The 20464-nt window shown below is 38.1% G+C and overlaps 1 protein-coding gene across 18 annotated transcripts in view; it reads right to left on the bottom strand.

The window, feature by feature from the left end:
• LOC125176953 (membrane-spanning 4-domains subfamily A member 14-like) overlaps positions 1-16890 on the bottom strand; it is a 30842-nt gene extending 13952 nt beyond the window's left edge. For 7 of the 18 annotated variants that reach the window (XR_007156434.1, XR_007156433.1, XR_007156435.1 and 4 more), the window contains exons 1-4: positions 13403-13799; positions 11973-12070; positions 6525-6668; positions 1512-1568 (exon numbers count right to left, since the gene is read on the bottom strand). Coding sequence is in view for 13 of the 18 variants with exons in the window: in XM_047878916.1 (XP_047734872.1) it covers positions 1512-1568; positions 6525-6668; positions 11973-12020 (249 nt within the window). In the remaining 5 variants the exon portion in view is untranslated. Of the gene's footprint in view, positions 1-1511; positions 1569-6524; positions 6669-11972; positions 12071-12270; positions 12290-12338; positions 12477-13402; positions 13800-16777 lie in introns of those variants that run through there. The other 11 variants (XR_007156432.1, XM_047878912.1, XM_047878917.1 and 8 more) reach the window with 9 other exon arrangements.
• Positions 16891-20464: the final 3574 nt, after the last annotated feature.

Genomic DNA, 20464 nt, shown 5'->3' with positions numbered 1-20464 from the left:
ACCTTTTGTTTTTTTATTCATTCATTGAGTTGATCACTTGATTTTTATGTTTTTAATGTGGTAGATCACATTGATTTATTTTCAAATGTTAATCTAACCTTGTATTTCTGGAATTAGTCATGATGTATGATCCTTTCTATTTGCATTTTTCACTATATTATCCTTTCTATTTGTATTTTTCAATATTCTATATTTTATTTGCTAATATATATTTTTAGGATTTTTACATCTATGGTCATGAGGGATTTTAGTCTGTAATTTTCTTTCCTTATAAGATCCAGGTAGAGTTTTAGAATCAATGATATATTGTCTTCATAATGGGTTGGGAGGTATTTTTCTTCTTTTTCTATTCTCTGGTAGAAAGTCACATAGCTTCTCCAAATATGATTGTAGATTTCTCTTTCTCTCTTATTTTGTCAAAAAATTTTTTTTGCTTATTTTAAAGCTACCTTAATAGGTAAATATTTATGGGGCACCTGGGTGGCTCAGTCAGTTGAGCATCCAACTTTGGCTCAGGTCATGATCTCATGGTTTGTGAGTTCGAGTCCCGCATCAGGCTCTGTGCTGACAGCTTAGGGCTTGGAGACTGCTTTGGATTCTGTGTCTCCCTCTCTCTCTGATACTCCCCTGCTCACACTCTGTCTCTCTCTCAAAAATAAATAAAGATTAAAAAAATTTTTTTAAAGAGGTAAATATTGGGGCGCCTGGGTGGCACAGTCGGTTAAAGCGTCCGACTTCAGCCAGGTCACGATCTCGCGGTCCATGAGTTCGAGCCCCGCGTCGGGCTCTGGGCTGATGGCTCAGAGCCTGGAGCCTGTTTCCGATTCTGTGTCTCCCTCTCTCTCTGCCCCTCCCCCGTTCATGCTCTGTCTCTCTCTGTCCCAAAAATAAATAAACGTTGAAAAAAAAAATTAAAAAAAAAGGTAAATATTTAGGATTATTATATATTATGTTGAACTAAACCTTTTAGTATTATGCAGTGTCCCTTTCTAATAAAAATCTGATAACTTTTGCTTTAAAGCCTAGTTTGTATAATATTAATAAAGCTTTCTTTTGGTTGGTGTTCACAACAAATATTGTTATTCCAACTTCTACTTAAACCTGTCTATATGTAAAGTATGTTTTTAAAATAAATAACAGCGGTGTAAGATGAGGATCCAATTTTATCATTTTGCGTATTGTTTATTTGGTTTTCCAGTACCATTTGTTGAAACGACTATCCTTTCCCCATTGGGTATTCTTGACTTCCTTGTTGAATATTGGTTGACTATAAACGCAGGGATTTAATTCCAGGCTCTGGATTCTGTTCTGTTGGTCTGTCCTATTTTATGCCAGTGCCATACAGTTTTTATTACTATAGTTTTGTAGCATAGTCTGATATCAGAGGTGTGATGTCTCCAGCTTTGTTCCTTCTCAAGTGACTCAGAGACAATGTTACCTGCTTACTGACTCTCCTTCTTCTGGCAAATAAAACTGTTATCTCTATAGTTGCTACAAGTATTCTGACTTACCAAGAATGTTGAACGCATCCTCTCTGTTAATACTGCAAAGACTCCTGAGAAGAGAAACTGGAAACAAAAATCACATTTATTAATATGCCAAGTCATTATTTTTATATATAAACTTAAAGAGTAAAAGAATTCTGGAATGCTGTAACATGAGGAATATCATATTAATTCTTTGGTGGGACCATTGAGAAAATCATTCCAAAAATAATTCAATTTTCTGTATTACAGAGATGGAGAAGGCAAGAAGTCTCTGTTCAGTAAAACAACACATGCATTGGAAATGGAACCATGTGGATCTCAAGTTGACTTCATAGGGCAAAAGGAGTGTCAAATTTTACTTAGATTTTGTCAATCATAATCTAGTGATCCCATTAGGTGAATTATGAGAAAATATATCCCATTAATGAACTTACTACTAGACAATGATATATACTGGTGATTTCACATGGAAGTACTTTTATTACAATGTTAAAAATATTTTAGTAATGGAAAATATAATTCAGAAATTATTGAAGTTTCATTTTACACGTTTAAATATAAGAATTATATAATGTCTTCCATGAGTAGCTTGTGCTGAAACCTTCTATCATTTCCTAAAACTTGTTAGAAAGATGACAGGGTGTACCAGAAATTTATTCATTTCATTGGTACAACTTTACGCATGCATGGAAACTTCCCATAGCATTAAAACATTAACTATTCCATTAGTGGTAAAGGGAAGGAATGCTCTTTCCCCAGAAAAATGGGGCCACTAACATGTCAATACTAAGTAGCATTTTGGGGTCAGAAGGCTCTGAATTTGAATCCTTGCATTTGCTTTCTATGTGACTCAGTGGAGTCACATAGACTCTATCATTAGTTTTGCTTTTTTCATTGGTAAAATGGGGATTCATATTTTCTGTCTGTTTTACTGTGTTGTTGTTGTAATAATTACATAGAGAGCAATTCGCTGAATTATTTATACCCAACTTGGTCCTACTAGCTTCCACCTAAGGCTCAGAACTACATTTTCTAGAATTCCTTTCCTCTGATGGTCTCTGCTTACAAGTGGCCAAAAGAAAATCTGGAGCAGTATTTGGAAGAGAGAAGGGAAGGAGAAAGTATCACTCTCACAAGATCATGGTGATCAGATATGGCAGCCATGGCCTTATTTTTTTTTTCCCTCCTATTCCTCTGTTATGTTTTCAGTTTTGTCTTCCACAGGCAGTTTCCAGACTTCTCCATAACCTTCTCTCGGCAACCCCACTCTGGTGGCCAGGAACCCATGGCTTCTTAGATTTAATTACAACTTCAACCTTTCCACTCTTGCTGGTGCCTCAGGCAGAAGCAGTTAGAGACTCTCCTTACGATTCTCCAACTCTCCTTTCCACGTCTTCTCATCTCCAGGAACTCCCACATTTGTGAAGGCTCCGATTCTCATACTAGTTTCTGTATTTTCATAAATCTTGTGGTGGTCCTGTTTTCTTTAAAAAAAAAAAAAAAAAAAACCCTGCAGTGAAATAAGCACTTTACCAAGTGCTTTACCAAGTACTAAGCACTGGACCAAGAAGACTCTGTTCTTCCTTAGCATCTTGGACTTTCTCCACTTGAGGTTCTCATTCTGGAAAAGCCTCCCAGAAAACCAAAACATAAAACAAAGTCATCAGAAAGAAAACCATCACCAGGATGTTTTCTTTTTTAATATCAGACAGAATCATGGTCATAAAGAAAATTACTGTAGTTATTTCTTGTATATTGCAGGCCTCATCCCAAAGTGCAGAGCCTGAACACACATACGTTCATTCACTTTTGCAGCTCCATTTCTGGATGATGGTCCATTAAAAACATCAAAGGAGTATATGAACAACAGTGAATTCCAAATGATGTATAGTTAGATCATCAACTGTTTCAAAGATGTCAATTCCCCTGAAGAAGGGCTTAGGACATAGAGACCAGCTAATGGGATGTGGTATGGCAAACAAACAAAACAGAAACAAAAAACCCTTGAGTTTATGGGCTATAACTGATTTATAAAATTCCCATTTTCTCTATTCATACATTTATATTTGTCGGACTCAGGCTGGTGGTATATAAGAGAATATTTGGGGGCCACTTTAAATAGGTGAATCAGGCACCTGGGTGGCTCAGTTGGTTAAGCATCTGACTTGAGCTCTGCTCATGATCTCACAGTTCGTGGGTTCGAGCCCCGCATCGGGCTCTGCTGACAGCTCAGAGCTTGGAGACTGCTTTGGATTCTGTGTCTCCCCCTCTCTCTCTGCCCATTTTGTAATAATATTGATTTTTTTTTTTTTTTTGGTGTTGAGTTGCGTAAGTTCTTTACGTATTTTGGATAGTAACCTCTATTGGGTATATCATTTGCAAATGTCTCCTCCCATTCGGTAGATTGTCTTTTAGTTTTTTTTTTTAATTTATTTTTTATTTTTTATTTTTTTTATTTTTTTTTTAACGTTTATTTATTTTGGGACAGAGAGAGACAGAGCATGAACGGGGGAGGGGCAGAGAGAGAGGGAGACACAGAATCGGAAACAGGCTCCAGGCTCCGAGCCATCAGCCCAGAGCCTGACGCGGGGCTCGAACTCACGGACCGTGAGATCGTGACCTGGCTGAAGTCGGACGCTTAACCGACTGCGCCACCCAGGCGCCCGATTGTCTTTTTGTTGATGGTTTCCTTTGCTGTGAAAAAGTTTCTTATTTTGATGTAGTCTCAATAGTTTATCTTTGCTTTTGTTTCCCTTGCCTTGGGAATTATATCTAGAAAAATGTTGCTACTGCTGATATCAGAGAAATTACTGCCTGTGCTCTCTTCTAGGATTTTTATGGTTTCAGGTCTCCATCCATAGGTCCTAAGACCTATGGTTTTAGGTCTTTCATCCATTTTGAGTTTGTTTTTGTGTATGGTGTTAAAAGGTGGTCCAGTTTCATTATTTGCATGTAGCTGTCCAGTTTTTCTAGCCCCATTTGTTGAACAGACTGTCTTTCCCCCATTGCGTATTCTTGCCTCCTTTGTCAAAGATTAATTGACTATATAAGCGTGGGTTTATTTCTGGGCTCTCTATTCTGTTCCATTGATCTATGTCTATTTTTGTGCCAGTACCATAGTGTTTTGCAGTATATCTTGAAATCTGGGATTGTGATATATCCAGCTTTGTTTTCTTTCTCAAGATTGCTTTTTCAAGATTTGGGGTCTTTATGGTTTCTGCAAATTTTAGTATTATTTGTTTTTAGTTTTGTAAAAAATGCTATTGGTATTTTGATAGGGATTGAATTGATTCTGTAGATTGCATTGAATCTGTAGACATTTTAACAGTATTAATTTTTCCAATCCATGAGCACAGTATATGTTTCCACGGGTTTGTGTTGTCTTCAATTTCTTTCATCAATTTTTAAAAAAATTTTTTAATGCTTCGTTTTTGGAAAGACAGAGAGAGAGAGAGAGAGAGAGAGAGAGAGAGAGAGAGAGAGAGAGAAAGGAGCAGGGGAGGGGCAGAGAGAAAGGGAGACAGAATCTGAAGCAGGCTCCAGGCTCTGAGTTCTGAGCTGTCAGCGTATGGACCTACGCAGGGCCTGAACCCATGAACTGTGAGATCATGACCTGAGCTGAAGTTAGACGCTTAACCGACTGAGCCACCCAGGTGCTCCTCTTTTCATCAATGTTTTATAGTTTTCAGAGTACAGGTCTTTCACCTCTTTGGTTAAGTTTGTTCCTAATTTTTTTTTTTTTGGTGTAATTGTAAATGGTGTTGTTTTCTTAATTTCTTGTTCTGCTGCTTTGTTATTAGTATATAGAAATGCTATTGATTTCTGGGTATTAATATTGTATCCTGCAAGTATACTGAATTGACTTATTAGTGGAGTCTTTAAAATTTTCTATATATAGTATCATGTCACCTGCAAATAGTGACAGTTTAACTACTTATTTACCCATATGGATATGGATGCCTTTTATTTCTTTCTCTTGTATAATTGCTGTGGCTAGGACTTCTGGTACTATGTTGATTAACATACACAGATTTTCAACTGTACAGGGGTCAGTGTCCCTAACCTCCACGTCACTCAAGGGTCAACTGTACTTTTGTTTGTATGCCACTGGGTTTTGTCATGGTTTGTTATATAACAATAGGTTACTAATAGTAACTTTTTCAATGAGAACTACTTTGACCATTCAATTTAAAACAGTAACCTATATCCTTTCACTACTTCCCCAGAATCTTCATTCCCCCTTACTCTTTTTCTTTTTTACTTCCATAGCCCTTGTAACATACTACCCCTGCTAGAATAAAGCTCCCTAACGTCTGGGATCTGTTTTGTTTGCTGATGCATTTCAGGCACCAAGAACAGGACTTGACATATAGTAGGTACTCTATAAGTACTGGTTGAATGACCAAATTTCAAATTTCTTCTCCTTCTCTCCTTCTTCTTCTTCTTAATATTATTATTATTATTATCATTATTAAGATTTTCACTCAGGATTTTGTGGGGACAATGTGGCATTATCCACCATACTCGCAGACATAGTGAATTTTTCTTTAGAGATTTCTTTTCAATTCCACCAAATTCTTCTCAGATCAACAGAACAAAAAGACTTCAGTTTTCTTTCCCTATGCAAATTCTGTATGTCCCACTATTTCCTTAGCAATTGTGCTAGCTCATATTACTTGCTCCACTGGCAAAATAAATGGCCTATGGGTAGTGAAATAGTCACCAACCATTTTCTATTTTACAAAAATGCACCTTATGCACCTTACTGTTACTATTGTTCCCATTATCCAAAGAGCATGTAAAAAGTATCCTGTTAACAAAGACATACTCTTATTATGAAGGAATATTACTGGTAAGGATCTAGGTTCTTTTCCTATTGATAGATTCCTTTTCAACTAAATATAAGAATGCATTCATTGAGAATAGAGATTGTGATTTTTTTGAGTGTTCTATCTCTGACACACTGCTTGGTTCGGAAACAGTCACTAAATGTGATGAATAAATGAATAACAATGAAGGAATAGATTATTCACTTACACACACAGATGACCAATATGCGTATCTTGTTATTACTACAAGAGGAAGATACGCTTTTCCAAATGCAATAACTTGTGTGGTAAACAAATACGTCCAGAGCTGTCCCACGAAGTGAACAATCAGACCAGTCATTATTTGTATGGCCTGGGAGGAAAGAATGCCATTAATTAATTACTACTATTCTAGTTCAATCTTTGAAAGGAACAAACATCAAGAAAATGTCAAGATGGAGAAAAAGGCGACTACCTAACAGAATTTTAGGATTCTCAACATTTAATTTAAATGAGGAGGCTAGGTTATTATTTCAGAGCAGTTTTCAGATACAATGACTATTCACATGCCCAATAAAATTGTACTAGGAGCTTGTTTATCTACTTGGTTAGCTAAGAGATCATATGGCATGATTCTTGGAGCCCTGAAAGAATTGATCTCCCTCAATGTTCATCAGTGCCTATGTGGCCAACAATCTACACCTGCAGATACAGCTACCAGACTTGGCATTTCTGACCTTACTTGTCCTTCTCTCATCCTCCTAAAATTGAGATTTTCTTTTACCACCCCCATGCCCATCTGGACATATAGTAGAGTCCTCTGTCCTTTATAAACAGGAGTCAAAAAAAGAGATAGTGAATCCTTGGGATTTTGGGTTTCTTTTTTTTTAATGCTTATTTATTTTAGAGGGAGAGAGGGATAGAGAGAGTACAAGCGAGGGGCAGAGAGAGAGGGAGACACAGAATTTGTTTTTTTTTCAATATATGAAGTTTATTGTCAAATTGGTTTCCATACAACACCCAGTGCTCATCCCAAAAGGTGTCCTCCTCAATACCCATCACCCACCCTCCCCTCCCTCCCACCCCCCATCAACCCTCAGTTTGTTCTCAGTTTTTAAGAGGAGAGACACAGAATTTGAAGCAGGCTTCAGGCTCTGAGCTGTCAGCACAGAGCCCAACGTGGGGCTTGAACTCATGAACCATGAGATCATGGCCTGAGCTGAAGTCGGTTGCTCAACCTACTGAGCCCCCAGGTGCCCCAAGGGATTTCTGGTTTCTTATAACTCTTCCTAGGAAACATTATCAGGTGTGGAGATTGAGGAGGATTTCTGCCCACTAAAGCCAGACCAGCTACGATCATTTCCAAGTCAAAGGAGGAAGAAATTTTTAAGCTTGCTATGTAGAGCCACAACTCGCTGTAGGGACTTTCCATTGGTTTTCAGATAGATGTTTCTCAGGTGTGCCTCCTTCTGCCACAGCTGAATCAACCACCCCTCCTTGCACCTCCCTACCACTGAAACACAGGGGTTAAGCCTGAAAAATCTGAAGGAGTTATATTGGAGTTCAGATCCTAGTACCTCTTGCTTTACTCGTGTTTCTACAGTGCCTGGGGACACTGACATCTTTTTTTCCTCACAGATCCTCTTAAACAGGATAACTAACTTGAAATTTGCAACAGGCTTCTGTTCTGGTATATGATTATAAGGAGAGCCAAAAAAGTGGCTAGTTGGTGGGGATATCTCTCTCATTTGGAGAACACTTTGCCATCCATGCAACACAATACCATGCATTATGTGGCACTTCTGACAGGTTGTGGCAGGGGAAGGAAGCAAGGGGTCTTTGGGGTAGATAGGGCTTTTCCCACATGGCAGTGGTGTAGAGTTTCATAGGATACAATAAATTTGTCTGAAGTCTGAGTTTAGTGAAGGATGTAGGATCTTTAAAAACTTATTTTTGTGCCTTGAGTTTGATACACTTTTTATAGATTTTGGATACTAGCCCTTTATCTGATATGTCATTTGCAAATATCTTCTCCCATTCCGCTGGTTGCCTTTTAGTTTTGTTGATTGTTTCCTTCGCTGTGCAGAAGAGTTTTATCTTGATGAGGTTCTAATAGTTCATTTTTGCTTTTGTTTCCCTTGCCTCTAGAGACATGTCTACTAAGAAGTTGCTGCTGCCGAGGTAAAAGAGGTTGCTGCCTGTTTTCTCCTCTAGGATTTTGATGGTTTTCTGTCTTTCATCTATTTTGAATTTATTTTTGTGTATGGTTAATAAAGTCATCCTGTTTCATTCTTCTGCATGTCACTGTTCAGTTTTCTCAACAACATTTGCTAAAAAGACTGTCTCTTTTCCACTGGATATTCTTTCCTGCTTTGTCAAAGATAAGTTGGCCATACATTTGTGGCTCCATTTCTGGGTTCTCTATTCTATTCCATTGATCTATGTGTCTGTTTTTGTACCCGTACCATGCTGTCTTGATGGCTACAGCTTAGTAATACAACTTAAAGTCTGGAATTGTGATGCCTCCAGCTTTGATTTTCTTTTTCAACATTGCTTTGGCTATTCGGGGTCTTTTCTGGTTCCATACACATTTTAGGATCATTTGTTCTAGTTCTGTGAAAAAATGGTGTTATTTTAATAGGGATTGCATCATGGAGGCTCCTCAAAAAATTAAAATTAGAACTGCCCTATGACCAGGCAATTGCACTACTAGGTATTTATGCAAAAGGATACAAATATGCTTGTTTGAAGGGGCACATGTGCCCCAATTTTATAGCAGCACTATCAATAATAGTCCAACTATGGAAAGAGCCCAAATGACCATCAACTGACGAATGGATAAAGAAGATGTGGTATATAGATACAATGGAATTCTACTCATCGATCAAAAAGAATGAAATCTTGCCATTGCAACAATGTGGATGGAACTAGAGTGTATTATGCTAAGTGAAATAAGTCAGTCAGAGAAAGACAAGGGTCATGTGATTTCACTCATATGTGAAATGTAAGAAACACAACAGGTGAACATAAGGGAAGGGAAGAAAAAAATGAGGTAAAAATAGAGAGGGAGGCAGATCGTAAGAGACTCTTAAATACAGAGAACAAACTGAGGGTTGCTAGTGGGGAGATGGGTGGAGGGATGGACTAAATGGGTGATAGGCATCAAGGAGGGCACTTGTTGGGATGAGAACTGAGCATTATATTTAAGTGATGAATCACTGAATTCTACTCCTGAAATCAATACTACACTACGTGTTAACTAACTTGAATTTAAATAATAAGAAAAAAACCCCTTTTTATTTTTAAATGATTATAAATTCACAGTAATTTGCAAAAATAGTACAGGTCTTGTGCACCCTGAACCTGGATTCTCCCAGTGGTTACATCTTATGTAATTTATAGTATAATATCAAAATGAGGAACTAGACCTTGGTATAATATGTGCCTTAGGGCAAAACATGTTTCTTATCCCCCCCAAATCACTATCAATAGGCTGGGATGACACAACAAAAACTTAGTAGAAAATATAGGAGACAAGCTTCATGACACTGGATTTGGCAATAATTTTTGGAAAAATAGATTGAATTATGTCAAAATTTAAAACTTCTGTGCACCAAAGAACACAATCAACAGAGTGAAAAGGCAACTCACAAAATGGTAGACAGATTTGTGAATCATATATCTGGGAAGGAGTAAATATCCAGAATATGTAAATAACTCCTACCACTCAACAATAGTAACAAAAATGGACAATCCAACTAAGAAATGGGCAAAGGACTTGACCTTTCTCTAGAGATATGGAAATGGCCAATAAGCACATGAAAAGGTGCTCAACAGCCTAACTAACCGTTAGGGAATTGTTAATCAAAACTACAATGCCACACCACTTTATACCTATTAGGATGGCTATCATCAAAAAAGAATACAAATGTTGAAGACCATGTGGAGAAATTGGACCCTTTGTGTACTGTTGGTGGGATGTAAAATGTTACTGCTGCTAGGGAAAGAGTTTGGCAGTTTCTCAAAGGTTAAACATAGAACTACTCTATGACTCAGCATTTCCATTCCTAGGTATATATATAAAAGAGTTGAGAGCAGGGACTTGAAGAGCTACTTTACAGCTATGTTCTTAGCTGCATTATTCACAATAGTCAAAAGGTAGAAGCAACCCACGTGTCTATTGACGGATGAATGGATAAACAAAGTGTAGTTATGCATACAACGGAGTATTATTCAGCCTTGAAAACAAAGGAGATTCCACATCAACTACATCACGGATGAACCTGGGACCCATTATGCTGAGTGAAAGAATCTCATCACAAAAGAACACGTGCTACATGATTCCAAGTATCTGAGGTATTACAGCAGTCAAATTCACAGAGACAGAAAGTAGAATTGTTATTGCTAAGGTCCATGGGCAGGGAGAGGGAGTGGGGGAATTATTGTTTAATAGGTACAGAGTTTTAATTTTGCAAGATGAAAAGAGTTCTGTGGAGAAACTGTCAGTGGTGATGGTTGCCCAACAGTGTGGATGTACTTAACGTCCCTGCACTGTACATTTAAAAATGGGTTTGATGGTAAATTTTATGCTTCTGTATTTTAGTACAGTTTAAATCTTCTGTTTCAGCAAATCTTCGTGTGTATTGTGTTGGCAAGGACATGGGGGTATGGCCTTGTTACTGCTAGGAGTCTTCTTATATCTGTCAAAAGTTTTAGCTGTAATTAGTGATAGGAATAGGGAGAAGTGTGTCTATTCCATCTTGTCCTGGACGCTGGAAACTGGAACTGGAGGCTAGAATGTTTTATTAAATGAAATGAGACCTGAACTCTTGGGTAATGGTAGATCTCATTAGAAGGGCAGTAATGTAGCCAGCAACCGTCCTATTTATTCTCAGACACACTTTAACTATTCCTTCTCAATATCCTTGCCCAGATAAGTGGGCAAGAAGGTCAGAAATAAAAACCTTTAATATCATATTATTGGGAAAGAGGAGAAGAAATTTTGGGTTCATTGCGTGCTTTAACGTAGAGTCCTCGTCCAATTCTCTCAGAAGATGAGGTAGATCTTAAATAAGTGAAGGCAATAATACACTTGAGATGTTGGGAATATTCCTGGACCAAGCTTTAATCCTGTTGGTTTGATTCCTAATCTGACTCGATCACCCAGCAAAATGGGGAGATCATGCGAAAGGATAGCCTGCTACATTTGCTGGGAGCTGATTGGGAAAACAGTGGCATGTCCTGGGGATGAAGTCAAGAACACATCGCCACTATGATCACTGGCCACAAAGCCTTATGTCGGCAGCTTCTCCTGAATACAGTTTCTACAATCTGACCATCTCATCTGGGGCCGTGTTATCATTAGCTTAACATGAAATAATTTCTAGATGCCCAAAAGGGATTTTCTACCCATAACTCAGAGTATATTTTTCTTGGAGTGTGACTAAGTTGTAATGGTTTGGAATTATTTAAATGTAGTATTTAAAGTTATGTAGCTTTAGCCTGATGTACAGTTTAGATGATCGGCTTGCATGTGGAAAATGCAGGCATGATGTAACCATTAACCCTCTTCCGTTTGGAAAGTTCACAATAGAGGTGGTTAAAGTCTCCTCAGTTTTGCATTTAGAAATTGCGACACTACAGTCATTTAGTTGTTCAAGAAGCATTTTGCTCTTACCCCCAACAATCTTGTTTCTTCTCTTATCCACAGACGACGTCTTGGCATTTTTCACTAAGATACAATAGAGAAATGGGAGGCTGAAATGTGTTTCTTTTCTGCAGGAAAATTTAAGGACAAGTTAATTTTAATTATTTTCTTGGGTTAAAATTAAGAGGAACATCTACCCCTAGAGTTGCCAATTTTTCACTGTTTTGTAGTCCCCCGAGAGAATGTTTTTCCTCAAACCATCAAGATTGCAATCTTGAAAAAAAAAATCCAGTAATTGTTTCTCAAATAGTCTTACTCATTTTCCAACCTTAAACCGGACTGTAGCAAATTGTTGTGCGGTGGCTTCCCTGATCCATCGATCCCTCTAGCAATTACCCATATCCCCACCTTCATGATGTCAGGGAGATTGGACTTTTGTTTGCTGAGCTTTGTTCCCTCACTCCACGCTATTTCTCTCCAAATTAGAACCTGGTGCAGGGGTACCCGCAGAATCTATCCATGTGCCTATATTGGCTGCAAGGGAAGTTGAAAAATAAAATGTCATATATTCTACTTTGGAAAGGTGAGCTTCACAAGTTAGGGATCTACAAAAATGCAGGGGAGGTGTTCAATAGATAAGACAATTAAAAATAACAGACAGCTACCATTCAATTGTGGATAACCTTTGAGATTTCTATATAACTCCTATCAGTCCTCCCTAGACTGCATATTTAACATCCATGAGGATTTTTCCTTGATCCTAGCTGATTGGGCCAAAGGTGAGCATCTAACTTGAACTGGGTCCATAGTATAAGTATACTCCTTCCTGGATTGTTTGGGCTGGTCTCCCGATGAGAAGATAGACCTTGGGAGATGTGATTTGTCACGCCCCACCGTAATGGACAAAGTGGGAGAGAAGGTGAGTTTTGGGAGGGAGGTGAATGGAAAGGACACCCAGAGAAATGAAGAGACGGACAAGGAACAGAATTTCCTGAGTTTCTGATGGCTTTCAATCTTCCCCTTCCAGTTTCTTTTGGAAAACTGGTTGACTTCTTGCCCTTACATTATGTAAACATAGCTATTCTTATATTACGATAAATATATCTTCATTGTGCTAAAACTAGTAACAGAGAGTTTCTGTTTCTTGCAGTGAAAGTCTTTTTATTTTTTTAATGGCCTCGTCTTCTAACTTTTCTCACACGGCTTTGAGAATCTGCTCTCCAGAATCTCCAATGGCTGATGGCTCTTCTGTTTTTCTCCGGCCTCTTATCTATAACTATACCTTAAGTCTAAGATGGGTCTTCAGATTCCTCACTTACAAACTTTCCCTTCCATTTACACAAACCAGGAAATCTATGGCTTTGAGTTGCCCCTGACATGGCCTGTCAGCGCTTGCAACTGAGAAAATGTAGAAAGGCATAGTGGAAAGAGTCAAACTGAAGTTCAAATTTTGTCCTTACCAGTTACTACGTGGTCTTGCCCATATCACTTATTCTTTCGAAGGCTGTTTCCTCAGCAGCAACCCGCGCCCCCCCCCCCCCCAACAAAAAACAACAAAAACAAAAACAAAAAACAATCCTGTAGGATTGTATTGGGGGAGGGGGACCAAATAAGAGAATTGGCACAGAAGTGAAACCTGAACAAGAGCCAGCACTGGGAACACCTGCCCTCAGAGTGGTGCGCACGGACCATGGATCCCTGCGGTCACTTGATTACAGGGCTAGAGGGGCTCGATCTCACAGGTGGTGCCCTTAGTTCGGTGCCGTCCAGCTCCGGGAGTCGTGGGGGCGGCACTTGCCCAGTGGGCGCCACTTCTTCCGCGGCGCCCCTCATTTCCCCTCGCGGGGCCCTAACGCTGCGGTTGGAGCCAAGAGCGTGGCTTGTGGGCGCAGCGCGAGGGGCCCCGCGTGGACCCCTGCACGGCGGGGTCCTCCAAGTTCTGCTGAGCGCAGGCTCCCAGGACACTGTCAGGGCGTGAGATGAGAGCTGACTCAGGCCAAGCTCTTCCTGCCTGGTGCTCTGACCACGGATCTGGGCCTTTCCCTGATTCCCTGGCCGCCTCCGCAGAGACCTCCCCATCAAACAGATGTCCTCATCTCCCCTTTTCTGCTAGGTTGGGGTCAGCGAAAGTCTTTCCACCTTTAATCTCGACGCAGTGTAGCGGAGACAGTACTGGTCCGTAAACCTGGGCCTCGGTCCTTAACTCTCCTATTAGATACGTGAATGCTTGCGGCAAAATATTTATCTTCCCTGTTCCTTAGATTGTTTTTCTGCACCCTGAAATAATCTATGTTCTGTGTACCTCCCACATGTACGAAATCGTGTAATACAAGCTTCAAATTTGTTGTCATCAGCTCCCAACGGCTAATATATTGGAATCCTAACTTGAGCGCCAACTCCTTGAGGCCAGGTGCCATTTATAACCTTATTTATTTATTTATTTATTTATTTATTTATTTATTTATTTATTTATTTATTTATTTTACTTATACTTCTATTTTTTGAGGAGATCACACATGCTAGCACAGGAGAAGGGCAGAGGGAAGGAGAGTATCCAACAGGCTCCACACTCAGCCTGGAGCCTGATGTGGGGCTCCATCCCAGGACCCTGGGATCCTGACCTGAGCTGAAATCAAGAGTCCCACACCCAACCAACTGAGCCACCCAGGCGTCCCAGGAATATTTAATTTTTTAGTCAAAATAATACAAATGTGGCTTGGAAGTACTAGAAATTATGTTTAAGTGTTAATTGTAGGGGCTAGAAATACATAATTGTTATTTTAAGCTATTATGGTTAAAACAACTGTATTTTTGTTTGTTTGTACCACTTGTCAATGTCTTTCTTTACTTTCCAACATTTGATTTGCTCCTTGTTCTCTTTGGGCTCCTGTGGACTCCCTTCCATGGCCTTATGTTTCGGTCTTAAATGATATTCTTCCCTAGGGTCCCTTCTATTTTCATTCTCTTCAGAAACTACAATTAGAAAGATCCTTGAACTAAACTTACCAATTTAGCTTACAAACTTTAAGGGGTTTTGTTTGTTTGACTAATTCTGTGATTTGGTTTCTTAATTCTGATTTTAAGGGCCTTTATAGAAGGCTTGGGATCTCTAAGATATCATCTGGCTACTACTTTATAAAGTTTTATACTTGGTTTCTTGTGGACATTTGGATTGCTGGGCCTGGGTTTCTCAATGGGACATGACATTTGCACATATAGAGTGGACCACAATCTTGCCTCAAGATCATGAAGATATTCACCTATATTAAAATCTAAAAGCTTATTGTGTTATCTTGTTTAAAGATTATGGTACAATATATGTAACATTTATCATTTAAAGCAATTGTAAGTGTACAATTCAGTGACAATATGTTCCCAATGTTATATACCCATCACCATTACCTGTAGCCAAAACTTTTTCATCATACCCAACATAAATTCCATATCCATTAAAATATAACTTCCCCTCTTCTTTCCTAGTGCCTGGTAATATCTATTCTGCTTTCTGCCTTTATGATTTTGACTATTCTAGGTACCTCTTACAATTGGAATCATACAATATTTACCCTTCTGTGTCTAAATACTTAACTATGCACAATGTTCTTCAAGGTTCGTTCATGCTGTAGCATGCATCAGAATTTCACTCCTTTGTAAAACTAAATTGTTACTTCATTGGATGTACAGACCACATGTTGTTTACCCATTCATCTGTTGATGAATATTTAGGTTGTTTCCATGTTTTGCCTACTGCAATCATGTTGCTTTGAACATTGGTTTATATGTATCTGTTTGAGTCCCTGCTTTCAATTTCTTGGGATATACACCTAAAAGTGGTGTCACTGGAATGTATGGTAATGCTATGTTTAATTTTTTTGTTTAATTCCACTGCTTTCCAGAGACTACATTTTATATTCCCACCAGCACAGCACAAGTGTTCCAACTCTCTACATACTCACCAACATTTGTTATTTTATTTTAAATAATAGCCATTCTAGTGTGTGTGAAGCAGTATATCATTGTAGTTTTGATTTGTATTTTACTAATGGCTGGTGATGTTAAACATATTTGCATATGCTTATTGGCCATCTGTACCTTTTTTGGAGGAGTTTTTATTAATCTGTTGCCCATTTTTGAATGTTTTGTTGTTGAGTCGTAGGACTTTTTATATATCCTGAATAGTAATCTCTTGTCATATATATGATTAGCAAATATTTTCTCCCATTCTGTAGGTTGTTTTTCTTCCCCACTTTTTGGTAGTGTCCTTTGATGCACAAAAAGATTTTAATTTTGATGTAGTTCAATTTATCTATTTTTTCGTCTGTTGTCTGTGCTTTTGGTGTCATACCCATAAAATTGTTGAAAAATCTGTCATGAAAATTTTCCACAATATTTTTTCCTAAGAATTTTATAGGTTTAGCTCTTAAGCTTAAGTCTTATTCTACCTTGAGTTAATTTTTGTATATAAGGGTCCAACTTCATTCTTTTGCATGTGAATATCCAGTTTTCCCAGTACCATTTGTTAAAGAAATCCTGTCCTTTCCCCATTGGATGGTCTTGGCAACCTTGTCAAAATCCATTGGCTGAATATGTGAGGATTTATTTCCGTCGGTCTATTCTATTCCATCGGTCTATGTCTATCTTAATGCTGGTACCACACTATTTTAATTCCTAAGCCAAAATGGCATAAATCAAAGAAACAGTTACCACTCACTCATATGGAAAACATTTTGAATGTTCCAGACCCCCAAAATAACCTCTTAGGCTTTTCTGACAACTTAGGATACATCTTGCTAATGGATACACAAAATAAATCAAGATAAAGCACAGATGCTCACAGACGCAATTCAAAGTGACGGTGGCTTGATGCTGAGATGCTAAGTATAGTTCTCTGGGGAAGGAACATGGCAGAACTTCTGTTGCTGCTCAGGATGCACAATGTCTCTATAATGGCTCACTGCAAAACAAATGCTAAACATTATTTTCACTTTTTGTCCTTTTTTGTTAAAGTATAAACCAAACTAAAACCTTTGGATTTCTTTCAGTTAGTGAAAACAGGCACTAATGTAGATCTCTTATAAAAGCAAACTGACAAAACATGGACTTTTGAAAAGCAGGGGATACAAGTATAATTAAATTAACTTATAATCAGAAAGTGTAATGCCTTCACTTTGTTTTTCTTTCTCAAGATGGCTTTAGCTATTTGTGGTCTTTTGTGATTCCATATGAATTTTAGGATAGTTTTTTCTATTTCTTAGAAAAATACCATTGGAATTTTTATGGAATGCATTGAATCTGTAGATCTGTTTAGGTAGTATGGAAAAAAAATATATTTTCAGTTTTATTTGAGAGAGAGCATGCACAAACCGGGGAGACGGGCCGAGGGAGAGAGAGAATCTTAAGCAGGCTCCACGCTCAGCACAGAGCTCAAGACAGGGGCTTGATTCCACGACCTTGGGATCATGACCTGAGCTAAAATCAAGAGTCTGACGTTCAATGGACTGAGCCACCCAGGCACCCCAATAGTATGGATATTTATAAACACTATTGATTCTTCTCTTCCAAGAACACAGGGTATCTTTTCATTTATTTGTGTCTTCTTCAATGTTAATGTTTTCAGTGTACAAATTTTTCAGCACCGTGGTTAAATTTATTCCTGAGTATTTTGTTTTTAATGCTATTGTGAATGGAATTCTCATTTCTCTTTCAGTTAGTACATTGTTAATGTAAAAATGCAATGATTTTTTTAAATTCCCCTAGAGACTTCTTGTTTGACCTGTGGCTTATTTAGAAGTGTGACGTTTAATATCCATTCTTTCCTCTGCAAAGTTACTATACTGACTTCCAAAAGGTCTTTTACTTGCTTTGATCTTTAAGCAAATTGAATCCTGAAGTATATAATACTTGGTGCTTGGTATTTTTGTTCAATATTAATCGATTCTATTATTGATGAGTATTTGGATTTGGAATTTTAGATTTTTTTCAGCTGGGCTTTGGAATTCTGATTCTATGATTATTCTATGAATCTCTTGTCTTTTGTTGAACATATGTACTAATTTTCAGGCTATAAACCTAGGAATGGAGTTTCTAGTATTAGATATTCTTAAACTGTTATCACAAGTGGTTGTAACAATTTATGTGTTTCTAAAAGCTGGGTATATAAGTTACAGGTTCTCTACATGATCCAAAAGAGTTGATTCTATCATTCTTTTTAAATATGTTTTTGCCATCCAGGTGGGTGGATACTATCATGTTTTATTCAATCCTATACTCTGATTTTTTGTCTGCTTGTTCCATCAATTATTGAGAAAAGTTATGAAAATTTTCCTAGTATAATCATGGATGGTCCATTCATTATTTTAGTTCAACATTTGCTTTATGTATTTTAATGATGTGTCATTATTTACATACAAATGTAGAATCATGTCTTCCTGATGGATTGACACTTTTGATGAAATTTCCTTTGCATCTTAAGAATTTTTTTGCTTTAATATTTACCCTAATACTAGTTTGTCTTCCTTTGTTCTATTTCTTTTCTTTCCTTTCTTGCCTTCCTTTGGATTTCTCATTTTTATTTGTTTTATAAACTATTAGGTTGCTATACAGTCTTTTATTATTCTTTAATGTTTTTATTTATTTTTGAGACAGAGAGAGACAGAGCATGAGCAGGGGAGGGGCAGAGAGAGAGACACAGAATCTGAAGCAGGCTCCAGGCTCTGAGCTGTCAGCACAGAGCCCGATGTGAGGCTTGAACCCATGGACCATGACTTATTTGCTTTTATCTCTACTCTCCTGAAATTCTAAATACATGGTATTAGAATTTTTCATCAGTGCCATAGGTCTCTTACTCTTCCCACTCCCCACATTGCATTTTCGATCATTTTATCAATGCTTTAGTCTGATTTTTCCTTCTACTTTTTCTTTTATCTCACTGATTTCCTTATCAGCTATGTTTTTTTTTAAATTTTTTAATGTTTATTTATTTTTGAGAGAGAGAGAGAGATTGCTAGCTGAGGGGGGGGGGGGGAAGTGGGGGAGACAGAGAAGGAGACACAGAATCTGAAGCAGCCTCCAGGCTCTGTCAGCACAGAGCCCGACGTGGGGCTCGGACTTACGAACTGCAAGATCATGACCTGAGCTGAAGTCAGACACTTAACTGACTTCCAGGTGCCCCTCCTTATCAGTTATGTTTAATAGCTGTTACATTCACATATTTAGATCTTAATTTGTTATGTCATTTCTCATTTCTATTTAATTTTTATAATTTTCATTTCTCTGCTGAAATCTTAAGATTTTATAATTTTGTTATTTGCATCTATTGTGGGCCTGTGGTTTCTCTTGGATTTCAGTTAATTTTTTAAATTGTTTTTTTAAAAAAAATTTTAATGTTTATTTATTTTTGAGAGAGAGAGAGAGAGAGAGAGAGAGAGAGAGAGAGAGAGAGAGAGAACGAGCATGAGCAGGGGAGGGGCAGAGAGTGAGGGAGACACAGAATCTGAAGCAGACTCCAGGCTGTGAGCTGTCAGCACAGAGCCCAACATGGGGCTTGAACTCATGGACTGTGAGATCATGACCTGAGCTGAAGTCAGACGCCTAACCAACTGAGCCACCCAGGTGCCCCTTTAAATTCTGGCTTTGACTGAACCCCCATTGTGTATGCAAAACCTTAGTGATAACTTGATGCTCAGGATAATGATGTTTTCCTCTTGAAATTTTTGCTTTGGTAGAGTGTTAGATTTAGAGAAGCTCGCTTTAGTACAATCTGTAACTGAGCTGGTTGGGTCTCAGCATCGGTCTGTGAGAGAGATGGCCCGCTTTTGCTCACTTTCACTGCTAGGATATAGCCGTTGTAGGGAACACAACAGAGAATTCTGGATGTTTATGAGTTTCTCACTTTTCAGTGAGCCTGAGCTCCAAGTACTTGTCTCCACAACCCAAAAGAACACTGGAAACTCCTCTAGCTTCTTAACCTCTCATCTGCTGTTTGTGATCCAGAAAATGCATCTGGTGGAAAAGCTATGCCAAAAGCTTGTATTGTGCCTTGTTTTCAACTCTGGAATCTTAGCTCCTTAAATCCAATCTCCCTAAATCCTAGATCTCAGGTTATCTTCGAACAGATGGTGTTTAAAAATTGTGGCTTGCCTTTGTTGCGTTCTTTGTAGGATGTCTGGGCTGCAAGAACCTAGTCCTTAATTGCTGAAAATGGAAACTCTCATTTTCATATTTTTAGCTACTACCAAAATCAATCTCTATAGTGAGCTTTCATTCAACTCCTAGGTATGTATTTTCAACTGCCTAATAGATCTCTCTACTTTAATGTCTCATAGTTATCTTAAATTCAATTTATCCAAAAATAGAATTTATCATATTATTGAAGCCTGCTGTGTCTTTTACACTTTGTATCACTCAATCCAGAAACTGGCGGTGGGGGGGGGGGGGTTGTTTTAGATTCTTTTTTTCCTTTATCACCTATGTTTAATCAGTCATTATAGCTAAAACTTACCCTCTTTTTCATTACTTTTCTG

Source organism: Prionailurus viverrinus, chromosome D1, assembly GCF_022837055.1.
Source record: "Prionailurus viverrinus isolate Anna chromosome D1, UM_Priviv_1.0, whole genome shotgun sequence".
In the NCBI taxonomy this organism is placed as follows: domain Eukaryota; kingdom Metazoa; phylum Chordata; class Mammalia; order Carnivora; family Felidae; genus Prionailurus; species Prionailurus viverrinus.
Note: the sequence above shows the minus strand (reverse complement) of the source record. Positions and strands in the feature narration are given on the sequence as shown.